The 21669-nt window shown below is 36.7% G+C and overlaps 1 protein-coding gene across 1 annotated transcript; it reads right to left on the bottom strand.

The window, feature by feature from the left end:
* Positions 1 to 734: 734 nt before the first annotated feature.
* On the bottom strand, positions 735 to 19407 carry LOC122912809 (ADP ribosylation factor like GTPase 14 effector protein). Its single transcript, XM_044259004.1, has 4 exons — positions 19284 to 19407; positions 6599 to 7179; positions 4484 to 4611; positions 735 to 3451 (listed from the first exon to the last, which is right to left on the bottom strand). Exons 2-4 carry the CDS (start codon positions 7019 to 7021, stop codon positions 3223 to 3225), a joined length of 780 nt encoding a protein of 259 aa, XP_044114939.1. The 5' UTR covers positions 7022 to 7179; positions 19284 to 19407; the 3' UTR covers positions 735 to 3222.
* Between the last annotated feature and the right edge of the window lie 2262 nt (positions 19408 to 21669).

Here is a 21669-nt window from a genome sequence, read left to right as displayed (position 1 = left end):
CAGAACACTCATATTACCTGGGCTCTGCAATATGTGTTTAGGGGTTATGAACATGGAATATTCGAGAGGACATTAATGCATTTTTCTGGAGAATTTTCTGTCAGGTGGTAGAACAGCTTGTTATAAAGAAATAGATATAACATTTTAAAAACAGAAGAATCTCAAGTGTAATATTTCTTTTTTTTTTTCCCCCAAAGATTTTATTTATTTCTTTGACAGAGAGAGACACAGTAAGACAGGGAACACAAGCAGGGGGACTGGGAGAGAAGTAAGCTTCCTGCTGAGCAGAGACCCTGTTGCAGGGCTCAATTCCAGGACTCCAGGATCATGACCTGAGCCAAAGGCAGATACTTAATGACTTGAGCCACCCAGACGCCCCTCAAGTATAATATTTCAAAGATAACTATTTTCTTATACTTGTAAAAGAAATAGGAATAGAATCACATGGGATGCCATTTACTTCAAATATATACATGCATTTTTACTTTAACATTTGTGGCCAATACTATGTAAGACCAATCTTTATGGTCTTAACATTAACTTCTCCAGCAGGATCTATATACAGCAGAATTGTTTGTATCACTTTATTTCTGCTTGTTAGACTAATAGTATCAGAAAATAATTTAGCCACCTGGAACTAAACTTAGGCAAAATATAAAAAGAATCTAGGCAATTTAATTGTATTCTGCATGTCTGTAATTCTGTATTAAAAAATAGTAAGTGAACTCATAATGTAATTTTCCCAAAACACAGCTTTTATTATAGTGTACCCTAAATTAGACATACCTCTCTCTATAAACATTGTGCATGTTCATGAAAAGTCCGGTTTCTTAAATAGATATAATGAACAAATAAAAGCAAAACTGTTCAAGAAATTTACCCTTGAAAGTTAAGTTAACTATTACCATCTTTGAAAAACAATTAATGTTCCACTAAGGAATGCTGAAATAGAAACAATTTGAATTTTAAAGTCATTTATTCTTTTGAAAATATATTTGTTTTAAACAACAAAAACCCTAAGATTTAAATCTGTCCCTTATGAATAGCTTAAGCAATATACTAAATCATACTTACTTTGAACCAACAAAACACTGGCAGTAATGCAACTAATGTCTAATGAACCCAGAAGTTCAGATAAAATTAGAAGTCTGTGTGTCCTCTATAACAAAATTTTTCCTTAATTCAGAAAAAAAAAATCTAGCATCTGATTTAAGTATATAAAGCCAAAATATTCTTTTTGCCAGTGCTCTTTTGAAATGTTAATTGATATTAACTATACTTACTAACCATAATTCTGATAACTAGGCCAGTGACAAGTGTAACTTAATTACAATTTCATGGTTCAAAGTGGCATTCCATCAAAGTAAACAGATACCAGAAGTATACAGGAGTAAAAATAAACCTCTACTAGTCAATTTAATCAAACTGGTCGTATAAATTTTGTTTCAATGGCTAGTAAGTATTTCAAACTGCTAAAAGTTCATCTGATTAAACCAAAGTACTCTAATATAGGGAAAACCAAGCAAAAGCCTTGTTTAGTGGCAATGTCCTAGATGGTACAATTTTAGACAGATAGGTGGCTGCTTAAAAAAAGACCAGTTATCACCTACTCTCATCCTCCAAACAGCACCCATACAAATCCCATAAAAACCAGTACATTAAGATGCAATTTTCAAATAACTTATACTCTCTCTCAACCAGTGTTTCTCTAACTTTTTTTCCCTCATTATTACTCCTTAAAGCTTTCAGGCCTTTTAATCCTAATTACCACCCCATAAAACTTTAATACCATCGATATAATGTATCCCTATTTATGTATTATATGTATATCCATGCTATCCATGCTTTATACAAAGAATGAGATTTTTCCATCAAGAACATACTTTTACCAAGAACGTCTGGTCTAAACAATGAAAGGTTTACAATACTAAGGCTTTTTTTTTTAAGGGTAAATTGTGAGATAAATTTTAGCATTTAGATAAGTAGATTATTTTCAAAATACTTTTAATCAACCACCTAGTTTTATCAGAATTAATTTTTCCTGTAGTAGGTGGACACTGTTCTCAGCTACAGTCAGTCCTTAGCTTGCATAATAGTGCAGGACCATAAAAAAATAGCCATTCAAAGCAATCTTAATAATCAATGGGGGAAAATACTCTGTGACCTTTAAAAAATCTGTCAAAATATTAAAAACTCACTCAGTTATAAACAAAAAAACCCCTGAAAACACTGTAAAAAGTATGTTAGTATACTGTAATTTAAAACATCAGAAACATTGAGAAAGTATTATTTCACTGTAAAAAACTAATCAAAAGGGGTTTGAACAGTACTTGCCTTTTTGTTAACTTAGGATACTAAGTAAGCATCTATTCTATGCCATTGCGAACTGTCATATTCAAGTTTGGATCAGTTTCCACCATTTTATCATTTGTACTTTCAATGTTGCAAAATAACTAATCTTTAACGTGAAGTTTTTACCATCACTTCCTCTGGGACCTATTCAACCTTCTCGTCACAACCAATTTCCTTATTACATGAAGCTTGTCTCCATGGGGTTCCCTCAGCTGCATACTGAGACTCAACATTCCCATCAGTGAGTTCTTCCATAACTCCACTTACCATTCAGTTCAAATCTCACATCTAGCATTACCATTTTTCATTTCTTCACTCATTTTTATCTTTGTTGGCCAGTTCTTTTGATGATCTACTTTTGTAAAATGTCACATGTGTGACAAGGAGACAACACAACCACATGCTTTGCTGTGAGTGCACCGAGTGACAGATGTGCAGTAACCAGTCACTAGCAGAATTTGAGAGAAGTACTGTGACTGGTCAGTGATGATGAAGCACGTCTGTTACATAACGATCCTTGGACCAAAGGGCTATCAGGGAAGTCTGTACTTCACCTAACTGCTCACAGTACAGACCGTGCTAACTGAAATTTGAGCTGTGCTAATGGAGGACTGTCTTTGTTTGCCTCCTTGTTAACACTGACCCAGACAGGCTTAAAGAGGACTGCTGAGGAATAGCCCATCTAAATTTACATCAGATAATGAATCTTAAAGCACCCTAAATGCAACTTTAGTGCCCAGTGAGTGTATGTTGAGGTGGTTTTCAAATTCTCTGTCATTTGGCAATCAACTTTGAAAATTTATCTTAGGATGATAGAGATTTAGAAATAGAGAAGGCATCTTTAAAGAGCCCATAATTTGATACCACAAACTATCCAGCATGTTTGTTATGAATGATTTCTCCTCCTTCGATTTCGATTTGCTCATACAGCCACTTGCGGTCACAGCGGCATTCGGCTCCACATTTGGTGGAACCACAGGCAGGACAAGCATAGAAACATCCTAAACAGTCTTCATCGAGGCAGTCACAAAGGTCCATTCCACTGAAAATTAGGAGACCCTGGCTATCATAGACCTTACTCTTCGCTGGTATCACTTGTCTGTAAAATAAAACACAAGACGAATTATACCTCACAAACACAATATTTTTGAATATGTTTTTGAAAATAAGGTAATGAAAACAAATTTAAGGTGTAATATTTTGAATTAGGGATGATGTCCTACAAAACTAGTACATAACTTACCAGACTCAAGCCTACGCTATAATTAGTAGTAAATGAACTCTGTTGTGAGAAGAGACCTCATTCTAAGTGTGGAGACAAATCCAAGAAGCCTGAATATGCCTCTAGAAGTCCATTTAAAAGTCAACTCAGTCAATTCCTTTACCATTTCCAAAAAATGTATTTGTTTGAAGTATTATCCCCTTACCTTAACAGCAACAACAGAGAATGGCAGCTTAATAATGGGACATTCTGTTGGTTACCAATCTCTTTCTATGACCCTACTTGTTTTTATACTGCAATTAATCTGTTTCTTGTTCTTTAATAGACTTTAGCAAATATGGCTTAAAAACAATTAAATGACTCAGTGGAAAATCTTAACAGATGGAATAAATGGCATATGTAGAAAATAATTCTGAATGATTGCACTAATATTTCTTTGTCAACCTGTACTTTAGAAATGTTCAATTTAAAAAGTCATTCTAAACAATTTAGTTTTCTCAATCATTCTGTTGACTGTACCATAACTGTTTCTATTTTAGACATGTAAAAAATAAAAAGCAACCTTGAATTCTTCTAAGATTGACTTTTTGGCTGCCACCCATAGAGAAGTGATATACCAATTATATAATACCAATACTTTTAAAAAATTGTTTTAGGTGTAATATGTTTAAATTTGAATTCTCATGCCAAAAATGTTAACTTGTTCACTTCGTTGACTCTTTCTTAGAAATAAATTTTTAGAGTTGAAAGGGATGCCTTGATTTTTATGTAGTCCTTGGATATTCTTACTAATCCCAGATCTTCTAATTTAAAACATCTACCCAGAAAATTCAAAACTTAAAATAGTGAAGCAATACAACTCCATTTGAAGCAGCAAGTTAATGGGTCTTCAGTGAACACAGAGCCTACCTGTCAGAACCAGCAGCTGCATTTTTTGTGAGCCTTCTTTTTTCTCTTTTACCAGTTTCTGGAGCAAATTCAGTTTGTTTTCCTGGGTTTGCAAACTGCAATGACCTCAAAGCTTTTGCAGTTCTTCCCTGAATAAAGGAAAACAAATTATCAACTCAAATCTTGACAATCTACCATGAAGAGATTAATATTTAACTTAATGTTAATCCAGATTATTCCTTAACCTGAAGGACGGTCTGGAATTCACAAAAAAATAAGAAAAAGGTTTTAGAGCTCAAGTGCAACCTTTATACAGCCCTAGACAATATTCAAAGTTTACGGTTAATTTAGTTGTAATATTTTCATTACCTAATTTTAGTCTCTGGCATATCAGGAGGGGCAACAGGCTTGGTAAAAACTGCAATGGCTGTTGTTGAGATGGGAGAAAACATAGAAAAACTGCTGTATAACCCATTGGCATAACGCTGAGGTTCCTGGGGCACCTGGCAGTGGAGTATATGTATGACTCATGATCTTGGGGTGCTGAGTTCGAGCCCTATGTTGGGTTTGGAAGTTACTTAAAAAATATTAAATCTTTTAAAAAAAACAAAACTGGGACGCCTGGGTGGCTCAGTTGGTTGGACAACTGCCTTCGGCTCAGGTCATGATCCTGGAGTCCCGGGATCGAGTCCCGCATCTGGCTCCCAGCTCCACAGGGAGTCTGCTTCTCTCTCTGACCTTCTCCTCGCTCATGCTCTCTTTCAATTTGAAAAAAAAATTTATTAAATAAATAAATAAATAAACCAAAACTGAGGTTCCTAATATGATCTTGAGTTCTTAAGGAAAGGTTCTACTTTACATATTTTTAATTTTAATTTTTTTATTTTATTTTTAAATTTTTATTTTATATATTTTTAAAAGCAGAGAGGTAATATGGTTTCAAGTTCTGAAATAGTATTATCATCTTCTTAAAAAGCTTTGGTAAAACAAAATTTTGATGGTTAGGGATTTAACCATCATTATTACAATGAATTCTATATATATCATATAAATAATATATAAATATATTTATATATAATATTCTATAATATTATACATATATAATGAATTAATGATTCACTATTTGGGGAAAAAAACAGTTTACGTGATATATTCCACAAGAGCAACAAATAAATGAAATGGACAAAACTCTAAAGTGACAGCAGCAAGAACCTAGTATGAACTGCAAGAGAACACTGGGTCCTAGAGATATGCCTCTGAGGGGAGAACAAAAGGGAAGCACTACATATAATTTAAAATTTTAATTATCTTTTAATTTGGCTTATTAATATAATGAAAAGGAGGAAATTGAGAAAAATATCCCAGCAGCAAGAATTATAAATTGGTTATAAGTAGAAATTTTGAGAAGTGCTCCTTTGATATACTTGTCTTTGTTCTACACCAAAGATAGCTTTATGAAATCTCAGTTTTTTTCTCATATAGTTAAATAATCTGAGGGTAGGAATGTGAAAAAGGGAGTTATAAATATTTAGTATTTACAATGTAAAAATGTATGCTTTTTGACCATAGGGAGTTCTTAAATTAGCAAGTAAGAACTCAGAGCTAGAAAGCAATGGAAACTCACAGCAACTAAAAAACCCAAACAAAAATGGTAATTGTGCCAAAGGAGAAAGAAAGGTTGAAGAAACAATTATTGCAAATCACTTCTCTGGTGTTCATTTTAAAGCAGTCATTTTTAAGTCCTTCATATAAAGGGGAATTCATTTTGCTATACAGATCCTCACTGGCTGGCAGGTCTCACTCAGTTACTTTGGTATTAGAAAAGAAACTAAGATAACAATTAAGTCCTGGCTTTACCAGAATGTTCTAAAAGCCACCCTCAACATCTTAGCCCTGGGAGTTATAGCTGGAGTCTTGGACATAATATGCTATTCCATTCTTTTCCATTCTCAAGCTTATTTTATTATCCAGTCTGGGTATACAGAAATATTTAGAAACACCATTTATTTTCACCTCCCCAGGTTTAATTCATAATTAGTATAATAAATAATAACATAAATATGATTTCTTTACAATTCGACAAAACCGCACACTGTAAAAGTAAGACAGCAGGAAAAAAATGAATGCTATACATACATCCGAATCAGGTTTTCTTCTCTGCCGGTCTTCAGAATCAACATCCACACTTCCATTGATTATCTGTGTACATTTTGGACAAAGCTTCCAACCAGGTACAAGCTGCCTTCCAAATTTTGCACTCAGAAAAGTGGCATCATCTAAGTCAATTACATGCAAATTTTTTTTGGCTAGTTTTTTGTGTATGTTAAATGGGTCACAACATGACTTCTGCAAATCCTCAAATCTGTCAATGTAAATTTTTGCATGATGGAAGCAAATGGTATTGTTCCCAGAAAGTGTCATTCCAGTTCTAAGTTGAAGTAAAAGCATATCATTTGATGACAATTCTTGCAAAGTCTTGAAACCAGTGTGACGAGTGTAGTAGGTTTTATGGCACTCGTTTGTGGTACGAAGCTGAACTCCAACTGAACATGGATCCATCACTCTGGATTCCAGCAAATTTCCCCTGCTTGATTTTGTTTCGGGATCGCTCTCTAGTAGGTCATGTGCTGATTGCCCTCGAGAAAACACTGAACTCAGATTTGTGCTGCAAAATTTTCATCTGGGAAACTGAAAAGGCATTTGATAAAATTCCACACCTATTTAAAAGAAAGAAACTCTTAGCATGCAAGGACTAGAAAGACATTCACCAAAAGCTTACAGTAAACATTATTTAATCATAAAACATTAGAAGCATTCCCTCTAAAGTTAGAATTACAAAAGAATACCTGCTATTTAACACTGTATTAAAGCTTCCACTTAACATTGTATTAACAGGGATTGAGAAGAAGTACTACTCAAAGATGACATAAATATCTACACAGAAAATACTAAAGGTTCAACAGACGAGCTATTAAAACTAGTTAGGTAATTCAACAATGATGCTGGAAACCTAAAACATTAAGAGACCTTACAAAATCAATCCTACAAAAGACATGCAAGACTTTTACGGAGAAAATCATCAAACAAAAATACAAAAAGGATCTCCTAAATAAATGTAGAAATTAATCATGGGAAATCTTACTGAGGCATATAAACTTCCTGGGAATTTATCTGTAAATTCAATACTATTCCAGTCAAATCCCAGCAGGTATTCCACCCACTCCCCTTTGGAATTCAGCAGTTGGGTTTATATGGATGAGTAAAAATCCAGTCAAGATAGCCTTGAAGGAAAACAAAGTTGGGTATTTATTTGCCATAAAGCTGTTATAATTAAAAGTGTGGTGTTTAGAGTAACAGTAGTATAGACAAATGTAGAATAGTATAGACGAATAGATCCATAAAAAGATGCAGGCTTGGTGTAGTATATGACATATGATTTTATAAAATCAGTGGGTACTGTGTATTAATGAATGAAATATTAGGGGGGTAAGCAGCTAACCACATAGAAAAAGACAAGACTAAGATCTCTTTCCCACAAAAATCAACTCCAGATGGATTCAAGAATGGAACAAGAAAAGAAAAACTATACTAATGTTTCTAAGAAAACATGGAAGACTGCAACATTGGGATAGAGAATGTCTCAAACAAGAAAGCACATACCAAAGGAAAAGATGGATACATTTGATTATATGTCAAAATTAAACATTTCCTTATAAATCTAAAGGAGGAAAAACAGCCACACTTGAAAGCTATGGTTAGGATTATTATCCCGAATATACATTAAAAATTCTGACATTTACAGATCAATTAGAAAATGACAAAGAACCCATTAGAAAACTAAGCAAACGGAGGCACCTGGGTGGCTCAGTTAGTTAAGGTCTGCCTTCTGCTCAGGACATGATCCCAAGATCCTGGGATCCAGCCTCGCTTTGGGCTACCTTTCAGCGGGTAGTCTGCTTTTCCCTCTCCCTCTGGACCCTCCCCTCCGGCCCATGATTCTCTTCCTCTCTCTCTCTCAAATAAATAAAATCTTAAAAAACAACAACAACAAAAACTAAGCAAATACAGATACTCAACTCAAGGAAGAGAACAAAACAGCCAATAAATGCATGCAAAGATGTTCAACCTTTATAGTTATTAAAAAAAAAAAGGCGCAAACTGAATACCATTTCTCAAACACTTGCTGAGCAAAATTTTAAAAATCTGATAACCTAGTGCTGGTTAAAATGTGGCCAACTCTTACATGCTCCTTATACATTGACAGGAATGTAAACTCTAACTGCTTCAGAGTCTTTCTGGCAATTTCTCACAAAATTAAACAAGTCTACATCCCAGGACCTTGCACTTTCTGGTCTAGATGTCTGCCAAAAAAATAAATGTCCCAAAAGAGCACAAGGACTTTTGTGTATTTATTGCCTTTGAGCACTGTGTATTTACATTTGAGCATTTACTGTCTTTGACAGTGAAAAGTTGGAAATTACCTAATTTTAAGGACAAGAAACCATGGATTACTCAACACTCCTATAGGACAGTTAACCACAGGAATTATAAGAATCACCATGGATAAATCTTAAAGATAATCCTAAGTGAAAAAGTTGTAAAAGAATACATTTATGTAAAATTTTAAACACACAAAATAGCGTGCATGGTTTATAGATGAAAATAAGAATCATGCTAAAATATACTTGAGTAATAACAACTTTGTGGTATATATATTTCTTTTTTTTTTTTTAATTTTAAAGATTTTATTTATTTATTTGACAGACAGAGATCACAAGTAGGCTGAGAGGCAGGAAGAGAGAGAGCTCATGTCCCGAGCTGAAGGCAGAGGCTTTAACCCACTGAGCCACCCAGGTACCCCTGTGGTACACGTATTTCTAAGGAGGAAGGAAACTTTTAAAAAAGAGATTTATGGAAGATTAAATTGAAGGCATGTACACAGTGTTTTCATTATTTTCTGTACTTTCCATCTAAAAGTTTTCATAAATATTTTTCAAAGCAAATACAAAAACTTAGTTGAATTCCTTTTTTTTTTTTTTTAAGATTTTATTTATTTATTTGACAGACAGAAATCACAAATAGGCAGAGAGGCAGGCAGAGAGAGAGGGGGGAGCAGGCTTCCCGCGGAGCAGAGAGCCTGATGAGGGGCTCCAAACCAGAACCTTGGGACCATGACGTGAGCCGAAGGTGGAGGCTCAACCCACTGAGCCACCCGGGTGCCCCAACTAAGTTGAATTCTTAAGGAAAAAGTCACAAATACAAGTCAGTAGGAAAAGAAGTATTGAAAGTATATGTGAACCACTGAAATCTGGGTGGTGGCAGAGTGTTGAAATAGCTAGGATTCTGCTATTTTGCAAGTGTTTTTTAAAACTTTGCTCCATATTAAAAAACAAACAAACAACAAACAAACAAACAAAACTGGTTAGAAAGCTTAGATACTTCCCAGCGTTTTCTTCAGAAAAAAAAAAGAATCATATAAAACCACATACAAAGGTGACTCATGTAATAAAAAATAGTGAATACATATATATCTGTTCTCAGTTAAAATACTCTATTTAAAAAGTTAAAAAATAGAATACAATCTAAAGTTCAAAATGTCACTGGACATTTTTAACCTAAAATGTTTAAAAGCTAATTAAGATGGAGCATATTTATATATTCAACCAACTTTTAAAATTTAACTTCCTAGTAATGGTGTCTAGTGCATCAGATAAAATAGCTTGTATTATACAAATAATTAAATTTCTTTTAACAGAAATGTGGGTTAAAATAAGTGAAGAAATAGAAGAGAGGAAGCCAGAGATACAGTTATAAAACAACAAACTATGCTGTACTGTACTATAACAGACACGGGACAGAAGTCTGGCTCTGACCTTAACAATCAACACCAGGAAAGAAACTTGATTAACAACCTCCTTAGCACATTATGGAAACTCCTAATGTTTTCTCTCTCATTGATGCTTGATTCCTTACATTTGTAATAACTATCACCAATTTGTAGCCACTGATCTGTGATTTTCTGAACATAAAATTATTTCTAAGCATTCAAAGACTTGGACTACCTTGACCATATTTAATAGGAAAAGCATCTAGGAACTTAGAAATTTGTTTTAGAAATTCTGTTTGTCCATAGAACTAATACATTTTTACCCACTAGGGAATTCTTTTCCTTGGCTACTGGGAAATCTGTTCCTTTAATTTCCTTTTATCTTTTTTTTTTTTTTTTCTTCTCCATTCTCAACTTATTTTATTTGAGGCAGGTATTACCTTGATACAAGACCAAGGACATTCCAAAACAGGAAATAAATAAGTAAATAAATAAATAAAAACTTAAAAGACCAAAATTCCTTGTGAACATAGGCAAAAAAATTCATAAAAACAATTTAGTACAGAGAATCCACAAGTCACAACCATCAAGTGTCACTAAATTGGGCGCCTGGGTGGTTCAGTGGGTTAAAGCCTCTGCCTTCAGTTCAGGTCATGATCTCAGGGTCCTGGGATAGAGTCCTGCATCGGGCTCTCTGCTCAGCAGGGAGCCTGCTCCCCGCACCCCCCGTCCCTGCCCCCCGCCTCTCTACCTACTTGTGATCTCTGTCAAATAAATAAATAAAATCTTAAAAAAAAAAAAGTGTCACCAAATTAAGAAATACTCAGGAATAATTTTAACAAAACATGGAACGTCTCTAACATCTACAAAATTTGTTAATATTTTAAAAGACCAAAATAAATAGTGAGATCTACCATACCTCAAGACACAAAACTGGTTGACTGTCTGTTCTCCTCATGTTAATTTATAGATTCAATGCAATCATAATCATAAATTAATAAGCTTCATCTAAAATTTACACAGAAATACAAAGGACTTCCTACATCCAAAGCAACCATAAGAAAGAATAAAGCTGGAAGGCCTTCCAGTCCAATCAGAATGGACTTAACTCTAATCAGGATGGTATGGAATCATCTTTTTTTAAAAGATTTTATTTATTTATTTGACAGAGAGAGAGAGAGAGAAACAGCGACAGAGGAACACAAGCAGAGGAAGCAGGAGAGGGAGAAGCAGGCTTCCTGATGAACAGGGAGCCCAATGTGGGACTTGATTCCAGGGTCCTGGGATCACGACTTGAGCTGAAGGCAGACACTTGTTGACTGGTGCCCTGGTATGGAATCATCTTAAAGATAGATATATACATATCAGTGGGATCAAATATAAACCCAAGAGATATATACCCATTTTATGCACAAGTGATTTCTGGTAAAGGGATAAAGCCAATCCTATGGGAAAAGTCAGGTTTTCAACAAGTGGTTTTGAAATAAATGGATATCCATATGAGAAAAATGAATATTGGCCAGTATCCTACACTACAGATGAAAATCAAGATAGTTCATAGTCTTCAACACTAAAGTTAAACTAAAGACTTCTGGGGAAAGCATTGGAGCCCATATTTATGATGCTCTGTAGACAAAGATTTCTCAGGAAACAGAAAGCAATTACCGTACAGAAAAAATGATAATTAGGTTTCATAAAGACTACTTTTATTCAACGGAAGTCAAAATTTCAAATATTAATAGGAAAGCCATATATAGAGAGAAAATACGCGAACAGTATTTATCAGCCAAATCCTTGCATCCAGATTAAAAAAACTGTAACTCAACAATAAAAAGACAAACCATTAACATTGGCAAAAGACTTAAGTAGACATTTCAAAAAGCAAGATATATAGACAACAGACAGCACATGAAAAACAACTGACAGCCATTAAAAAGAATAAAATCTTGCCATTTGCAATGACACGAATGGAGCTAGAGTATATTATGCTAAGTCAAATTAAGTCACTCAGAGAAAACAAATACCATATGATTTCACTCATGAACTCTATGGGAAGGGGGAAAGGAGAAAAAGGGAGAGGGAACAACCCCTAAAAGACTCTTAATGATAGAGAACAAACTGAGGGTTGATTGAAGGAAGTCGGTAGGAGGTAGGTTAGGTGGGGGATGGGTATTAACGAGGGCACCTGTGATGAGCACCGGCTGTTATATGTAAGTGATGAATCACTGAAGTCTACTCCAGAAACCGATATTGCACTGCATGTTCACTAAAATTTAAATAACAAAATGAAAATAAGAAATAAAAAAAATTTCAGTGAATGTGTACTGCAGTATCACTGAAATAGTGCAATCTCTAAAGACCAAGTAAGCAATTGTTCATGTGTTTATTTTCCTTTTATCTTGTCTAAATTACTACATAGTTCATGAAGAGTTTATTTTATTAGCAAGACTCTAAGTTGTGCCAGTGTACTTAAGTGATCTCCCTTACAAAATCGGAAATATGATTAAACTCCTACTAAATCATTTTTTTCTGATAAGTACTTGCTTGGACATCTTCCACAACAGCATAAATTCTTTTATTAACTTTAAACCACTATGAACCTGCACTCCTAGTTGGAGAGTACAGTGTTAAATGTGTTTTTAATTCAACTTAACCATGACCCTATCAGTCCTTGAAAATATCCTCTTCTGGTAAACAGGTGCTTCCAACTATTTTGAGCTCTTGGCACACTTTTGAGTACTAGAACTTTTGGAGGAACACTTGAAGGAATTAAACTGTTGCACAATACCATTTTATTAGCAGCCATTCCGCAGGTCTCACTGTTAGAGTAAATTTACTATTAGAGTTACCAGGTAAAATACAGTATGCTCAGTTAAATATGAATTTTAGATAATGCATGTATTTTATTTTATTTTTTTTATTTTTTAAAGATTTTATTTATTTATTTGAGAGAGAGAGACAGTGAGAGAGAGCATGAGCGAGGAGAAGGTCAGAGAGCGAAGCAGACTCCCCATGGAGCTGGGAGCCTGATGCGGGACTCGATCCCGGGACTCCAGGATCACGCCCTGAGCCGAAGGCAGTCGTCCAACCAACTGAGCCACCCAGGCGTACCTAATGCATGTATTTTAATTGTATCCCAAATACTGCTAAAAAGTAATTTGATATTTGTCTGAAGTACAAATTTAAATGCACACCCCATATTATTTGCTAAATTTGGTAACCTCATGTACTATGAATTTTTTGCATCTTCCAGTAAGTAGAGATGTTTCTTTGGTATCAGCTTCACATTATGCCCTACTTCTTACCTGTTGCTAAAAGAAAGCTTAACTCCCCACTAATAAATCACAGGACCTGCTCAGTTTAAAATTAAAATGTCCTAACAGAAGGTAAACTTCCAATTACAGTAAAAAAAATAAATAAATAAATTTTCCACACTGATTAAAACTCAATGGCACAACTGTACCACTCATTTAAAACTGTCATAGTAAAAGGTATACACCTGAATTAATGAAGTCTTACTGCTTAAAGTCTTACGTTAAGTTTGTTTCCTGATCTACTATTACGCAGTTTGTTCATGCACAGCTAATGCAGGGCTAAAGGAAAAGTCAGGTTAGCTCAAGGTGCACAAAATTTCAGCCAGTGGTTACTGCCTGCCTTCTAAAAATTACAGCCTCTGGCTGCTCCTCCCCTGTTGTATTACTCAATGTCCTTATTTCTGTCTTCCTTCCCTAAAGTTCTGCTGTAGAGCTAGCTCCTTGGATCCAGCAACTTCTTTTCCTAGCTTTGGTCTATTTTCTAGCAATGTGGCCACAATGAATATTTATTATTTTCTTCAAGTGACAATACAATAGCTTCATTTTGCTGTCTTTACCTGTATGATGCAATGTTCTCCAGGTAATGATGTAATGATTAATCTAACACCTTTCTTAATTAACAATCAGAAATGCCCTACTATTCATTGTCCACGAACCAGTGCTTCACAATCAGCTGGGAACCCATTAGGAAAGAAGAATCTCGGTATGGACTCTAGACCTACTGAATCAGGATCCATATTAAAAAAAAAAAAAAAAATCCCCAGGTTATATGTAAGCATATTAGTTTGAGATCCACTGCTTTAGGTAATTCAGTTAAGAGAATATTAACCAAACATTTCCATATTTGTAAAGCGTATTTTTTAAAAAAAGGAAAATACACACTCACACATGAACTTGCCTTCCAGGAAGTCTGACATTTAAGGAAGGTTATGAAGGGAGGAGAGTCATATATTTGATAAAACAGATGTATAGAGAACTATGCATTGTTGAAAGCAGAGATGTCAAGGTTTTCACGTTCTGATTATAAGAGCTGTGGGTCTTCCACTGCCTTGCTTCCACTATCTCAGAGCTGACAACTGTAAAGGTTAGCAAGGCAAATCCAATTCTTGTCTATATTCTTGTAACTTTTGTCTAATGGGAGTTTCAATGAATTCCCTGGCCCACTGTAGAAGACCATTTTGCCTCCATGTGCTCATTTATTTTAATATTTCTGATCAAGAAATATGTCTGTTCTTTTGTCATTTAAACTGGTTATAACATCTTACCAGTTCCCTCATTAGTAAGGGAAACAAAATCTGTGTGTTCATAATTTCACAATGTGTGTGACAGTCATGATTTTACTTCTGCCCCCTCTTTTTGTGGAACTTTGTGTGTGTGTAAAATTCTTTTAAACAGCAAGAGATTAATTTGCTTTAGCTAATCACTTTTACCAGTAAAATATTTAGTATTCATCATGGAAGCAGAAAAAAAAAGTACTGCTTTTAAATGGGTAAGATGAAACCCAGTAACAAATGAAAAACCTCAAATACACTCATTTAGACCTGTTTAATTTACTTCTTTTGCCCCACCTTTGGGAAGATTTTTACTATGATAAAAATGAGATCTAAGTCTTCAAGTACTTTTTTCAACTACACCTAGTGAAGTAGGATTTATAAATACTAATACTTAATTAGTCACTAAGTCTCCTAAGGCCTTCCTCTAGAGGAGTGGGCGAATTTTATTTGTATACTTATTTTCCATTTCAAATAGCAAAAATGTCTTTTGAGAAGTTAATTTTATCTGGAACCTGTGTTCGTGATTCTTTAAGAGTCATGGTCAAAGAAACCTTCCATTCCTCTCCTAATGGCTTCTACAAGACTCTGAGGATACCCCCTTGTTTACAGATGCCTAGGAAAGATTCTTTGCCTCAGTTATAAATTTGTCAATCTTAAAGATTTATTTATTTATTTGAGAGAGAGAGAAAGGAGAGGGAGAGAGAAAGAGGGTATGACCACACACAGTTTAGCACACATGGGCCAGTGGAAAACAGAGGGAAAGGGAAAGCCAACTCCCCACTGAGTGGGGAGGCCAATGGGGGCTCCAGGCTCCATCTCACAACCCAGAGATCATGACCTGAGTCGAAACCAAAAGTCTGCTGTTCAACCGACTGAGCCACTGAGGCGCCCCTATAAATCTGTTAACTTTAACTTCATGTCAAAAGTGGCCAAATGGAATAAAAACGTCTGTTAGCTATATTTTAAGTATCTCTCCTGCCCCCCAAGTCCCAGAACTTTGGTCCACCCTCAACCAGAGCCCAAAATAACTCCTCCAGAAAAGAGGCTGGCCTCAGGGCAAAACATTCTAGAATCTGTAATCCAATCAAGGTGTCTCTTCTAGCAACCTTAACTCTTCCCTTGAGATGCCGGTAGATCTTTTGATCAGAGAATTTTCTCCATTGCAATAGTTCCCTTTCCCCTACGTGCATAACCCTTTCAAATAAAGTCTTTACTAATTCTGGATTTTTTTTTTTTATTTGAAAAATCCCTAAAAATTTTTTTGCATTTTGGGTTTCTGGTGTTTTAGGGTTGCCAACATTTTATTCAGTGCCTAAATATAGTATGTTTTCTGATTCTAAAATTAACATTTAATATTCTTATAGCACTCTATAAGAGTCAAAAGACAAGGTAATAAGTGTGGAATAGATTAGACCCCTTGTTTTACTTCTACCACCTTAGGTAGTAAATAAAATTATTTGTTCCTTGTATGACTTGAACACTGCAAACTCAAGAAAGAAGTTTTTTTTTTTTTCTTCTAAATTGAGGTAAAATTTACATGTAACACTATTCATTTCAGGTGTACAAGGTAATGATTCAACATTTGCATATATTATGAAAGATCACCACAGTAAGTCGTTAACATCCATCACCACATGGTTACAAATTTTTTTCTTCTGATGAGAACTTTCAAGATTTACTTCTTTAGCAACTTTCAAATATGCAACACAGTGTTATTAACTATTGTCACTATGCTTACATTACATTCCGTTATTTATTTTATAACTATTAAGTTTGCACCTTTTGACCCCCTTCAGCCATTTTGTTCGCTCGTGGAGAAGTCTGCTTCTCCCTCTCTGCCCCTGCCCCTCCCCTCATGTGTGCCCTCTCCCTCCCCCTTTCACTCTCTCATATAAATAAATAAAAATCGTAAAAAAATAAAATTTATACATGTATATATTTGGATTCTATGGAATAAGCTTTTAAGCATTATCACTTGCTATCCATTACAAAACTCTAAGGCAGGCAGGCTAGATAGAGCTGAGCACGCTCATACAAGGAAACCACACTAACAAGCGTTCCTAGTAACACAAGGTCTAGGACATTACTGCAGGGCACCTACAGGATTCAAACAGGACACCACAGCCATCACTGCCACTAACATAGCAGGGAAAGATAAGTTTTTTTTTCCTTCCCAAAATTTAGAGGGAGATTTCCCAAAATATTTTCCAATATGTTGGTTTCCCTCAATACAGCTTTTCCAATTTCCTAATTAGTGGGAAAAAGCATCAGAGAAAATTTAGCCAAACAAGAAATTTGCTGAATTTTTAGGTCAACTTATAATAAGAGTCTTTCCCTTTCATGACGAATGCCTTTTTTCTTTTGGGGGGGGGCAGGAGAGTGTCTTAGAAATTTACAAGGTATTTTCCCAGATTATCTCGTATTTAATGGGAAAAAAAATCATCCGCCCCTCCTTTATGAATCAGCAGTTTTAGTCATAGGCATACACATACACATCATGCCTCTTGCAACTGTCAACTTTTTGTACCCATTATCTTCAAATACTAACTTACTCACACAAGTGAATGGACACTAGAAGGGGTAAAGAGCCAAATGAGATAGTCCTTAATCCTCAAGAGACAGGCCCAACAAGGAAGGTAAAGATTTACAAACCAAAATATAGTCAATAGTACCACTTAAAATATTTGGTTAAAGTGTCTGAGGCTAGTAAGTGCCAGGTACAGCACCAAGCACAAACATCATCTCTTTAATCTTGACAACAGTGAAGTACGATCATCCCCATTTATACATGATGAAACCGAAACTTAAGAGCTCTACTTACATGCCTAGCACAGAGCCTGTTATACCATTCAAGTTCTTGCTTAACGGAAAAAAGAAAAAAAACCCCACAAACACAACTTTTAATTTATATGAAGAACCCCTCTTAATCAGGCCCTAATGATTTACTCTAGGTTTACCTAATGTTTTCCCCTCAGATTTTTTAATGCTTTGTCTAGCATACTTTCAGATCACTTGGGGAACAATTTAGCAAACCCTTCAGGCTTCCAAATTTGTAATTTGTCTCTAATCTTCTAGTCTTTAAAGGCCAAAGAGAACTGAAATGGGATTTCAACAACTGAGAGATTATTTCCAGACCAAGAAAAATTAGCAAAGTTCTCTTTATTCTACCTGATTCTGGATGTGGCCCAAACTGTCAAACAATACTTAACACTACAGTTGTTGAGTAAGTGATCGTGAAACCAAACTCTAAATCATTCCCTTGAAAATACGTTCATCTCTTCCTAAAAAATAAGAGTCTGGACCATCTAGCATGGCATTACTTGTTCATATGCCGCACACTCTAGGTCAAACTACATGACCTGCAAAGTTCACTTTATAGGGTTCTTCTCTGCTGGGAAAGCCCACGGACCTTTCTGCGCCAGGCAATGCTAACTTATTTTTCGGGGCAGCACCAGTGTTTTTGCCTATCTGGTGTGCCTTACTCAAATGCTATTATTAATAGGTTCTTCTTTCTCTGTGACTGCAGAACAATTTAACGGTGCATTAAGACTTTTTCTCTATTCTCAGCTGTGGGAAGGCAGGAGCTGTATGGTTATATTTTCCGCATCACCTGAGGCAAAAGAGGAACTGTATTGTTGGTCTTTCAGTAACATATTAAGCTCTGTGAGGTCAAGGAATCACCCAGTTCCTGTGTTACAGTCGTAGCTTCTCTGGCATCAACGCCAGCACTTCGTAAACAACGTCTTTTGAATACACGTTTTGAAACTGCCACAATCTCACACCGAGGAGGACGAATCTCTCCAAATCGGGGTGAGGAGGTCCGCAGGATGCTGCAATTATTCCCACCCCAGCAGCACGGTGGGCACAAGCATCACGCCCCCAGCTGTCAGCCACGTCATGTTTCAAGCTCCCATAGACATCTAAGGATCATTTATTGTATTTATCCTACAGGGATGGGAAAATGAATACCGATCGGCCTCCGGCCTCAACCGAACAGCTAGGGCTAGGGGGATGCTCACAAAAAAATAAATTAAAATAAAAAAACGAAACTGGAGCGAACTAGGTTCAAGGCCGTAATTACCCTCTAGTAAACAGCGCAAGCCTAAGTCACAGCTTTGCCGGCCCCCGGTCTTCCGAAAAGAGGCGACCAACCCGCGGAGGGCACAGATGCGACAGAAACTGTGCTGGGTCCTGACACAGGGGGCCCGCAGATGAAGTAGGGCAAGTCGGGGGCTCTGCAGGGTGGCGGGCTGCGGGAGGCCCCAGCCAGCCGCTGGAAGTCACTCTCACGTGTCCGGGCCTCCTCGCCCACCTCTCCTTCCATACCTTCGTGAACCGGCCCTGGCTCCCCCTCTCACCCACGGACCGGTCGCGCCCTTCCCAGAGCCTCCCCCCATCCCTCCCACCTTAGCTCGTGCTCTCCTCTGCGGAGTTTGGGCTGCACCCGCATTCACGTAGGGCAGACTGGGCGGCCGGCTTTTCCTCACCTCCCCGCGCTGCCACTGAGAGGAGGGCGGATGAGAGCTAGAGAGGCTCAGCGTTACCATAAAGAGGGAGAAGCCTAGAGCGACCCAAGCCTGGCCCGCCTCCCGGGAGGGCGGAAAGGGCGGGGCGGCGTTAATTGGCAGAAGATGCAACGTGAGGCAAGGGTTGCTTCAGAAGCTACCTCAGCAGAGCGGTCTGTTCCGTGTGAGCTCTGAGGTTAGGGAATTGGGAACTCTCTGGGGCCATTTCTTATAAGATGCAGGTTCAACTGACTTAGATTGTGTTCGCAAATCTCGGAGCCCGTGCGCGAGGCCAGATTTTTGCACCCCCCTCCTCTAATCCCTGGAGAGGTGAACGAGTTACAAGAACCTCAAGAACAGACCCTTTATTTACAGCCTCACGTTTTATGTGATTTCTTTTGTTCAAACGAAATGTATTCCCAAATGTATCGCTTTTATTATAAACTATAAAAATAGCTATGTTTATTACTTAAAGTAAAATGTAGGCTTCAGGAAGATGCTTGTAAAATTTGTGAGGGAAGAAACCATGTATTTTGTGGACCCTTACCGTCTGCTGCAGTTTAGGTGCTCGGTTTTTAAAGTGGATTTTGTTCATCCAGAGTTCTTGAGAGCTTGTAATCTCTTAGACTGAAGGGTCTCAGCCTCTAATGATTTTCCAGTGTGTGTGGGTGCAGGGAGGGGCACCCAAACTGTTGCGTTTTTGACCAGGCAAGTGAAAAATGTGAGACGGAGAAATAAGATCAGGCACACCAACACGCCAGCTTGCTAGTAATATGAAACACACCGCCGTAGGTTGATTTATTTTATTTTATTAATTTAATTTTTAAATTTATTTTATTTTTTTAAACATTTTTTTCAGTGTTTCAAGATTCATTGTTTCTGCACCACATCCAGTGCCCCCTGCAATAAGTTCCCTCCTTAATACCCACCACCAGTCTCACCCATCCTCCCAACCCCTCCCTTCCCAAACCCTCAATTTGTTTCTCAGAGTCCACACTCTCTCATGCTGGGTCTCCCCCTCCAATTTTACCCCAATTCAGTTTTCCTTTCCTTCTCCTAATGTCCTCCGTGTTATTCCTTATGCTGCACAATGAAGTGAAACTATATGATAATTGACTCTCTCTGCTTGGCTTATTTCACTCAGCATAATCTCCTCCATTCCTGTCCATGTTGATACAAAAGTTGGGTATTCATCCTTTCTGATGGAGGCATAATAATCCATTGTCTATATGGACCATCTTCCTTATCCATTCATCCGTTGAAGGGCATCTTGGCTCTTTCCACTGTTGGGCAATTGTGGCCATTGCTGCTATGAACATTGGGGTACAGGTGGCCCTTCTTTTCACTACATCTATATCTTTGGGGTAAATACCCAATAGTGCAATTGCGGAGTCATAGGGTAGCTCTATTTTTAATTTCTTAAGGAATCTCCGCACTGTTTTCCAAAGTGACTGCACCAACTTGCAGTCCCACCAACAGTGTAAGAGGGTTCCTTTTTCTCCACATCCTCTCCAACACTTGTTTCTTGTCTTGTTAACTTTGGTCATTTTAACTGGTGTAAGGTGGTATCTCGATGTGGTTTTGATTTGAATCTCCCTGATGGCTAGTGATGATGAACATTTTTTTCATGTGTCTGTTAGCCATTTGTGTATCTTCTTTGGAGAAGTGTCTATGTCTTGTGCCCATTTTTTGACATGATTATCTGTTTTTTTGACTATTGAGTTTGAGGAGCTCTTTATAGATCTTGGATATTAGCCCTTTGTCTATAGTGTCATTTGCAAATATCTTCTCCCATTCCGTAGGTTGCCTGTTTGTTTTGTTGACTGTTTCCTTTGCTGTACAGAAGCTTTTTATCTTGATGAAATCCCAAAACTTCATTTTTGCTTTTGTTTCCTTTGCCTTTGGAGACATATCTTGAAAGAAGTTGCTGTGGCTGATGTTGAAGAGGTTACTGCGTATGTTCTCCTCTAGGATTTTGATAGATTCCTGTATTACGTTGAGGTCTTTTTTATCCATTTTGAGTTTATCTTTGTGTATGGTGTAAGAGAATGGGCCTGTTTCATTCTTCTATACATAGTTGTCCAATTTTCCCAGCACCATTTATTGAACAGACTGTCTTTTGTCCAGTGTATATTTTTTCCTGCTTTGTTGAAGATTATTTGACCATAGAGTTGCAGGTCCATATCTGGACTCTCTACTCTGTTCCACTGGTCTATGTGTCTGTTTTTGTGCTAGTACCATGCTGTCTCGGTGATTACAGGTTTGCAGTAAAGCTTGAAATCAGCAA

Source organism: Neovison vison, chromosome 7 (genome assembly GCF_020171115.1).
Source record: "Neovison vison isolate M4711 chromosome 7, ASM_NN_V1, whole genome shotgun sequence".
NCBI classification, from domain to species: Eukaryota; Metazoa; Chordata; class Mammalia; order Carnivora; family Mustelidae; genus Neogale; species Neogale vison.
This window is presented reverse-complemented; position numbering and strand designations above follow the sequence as displayed.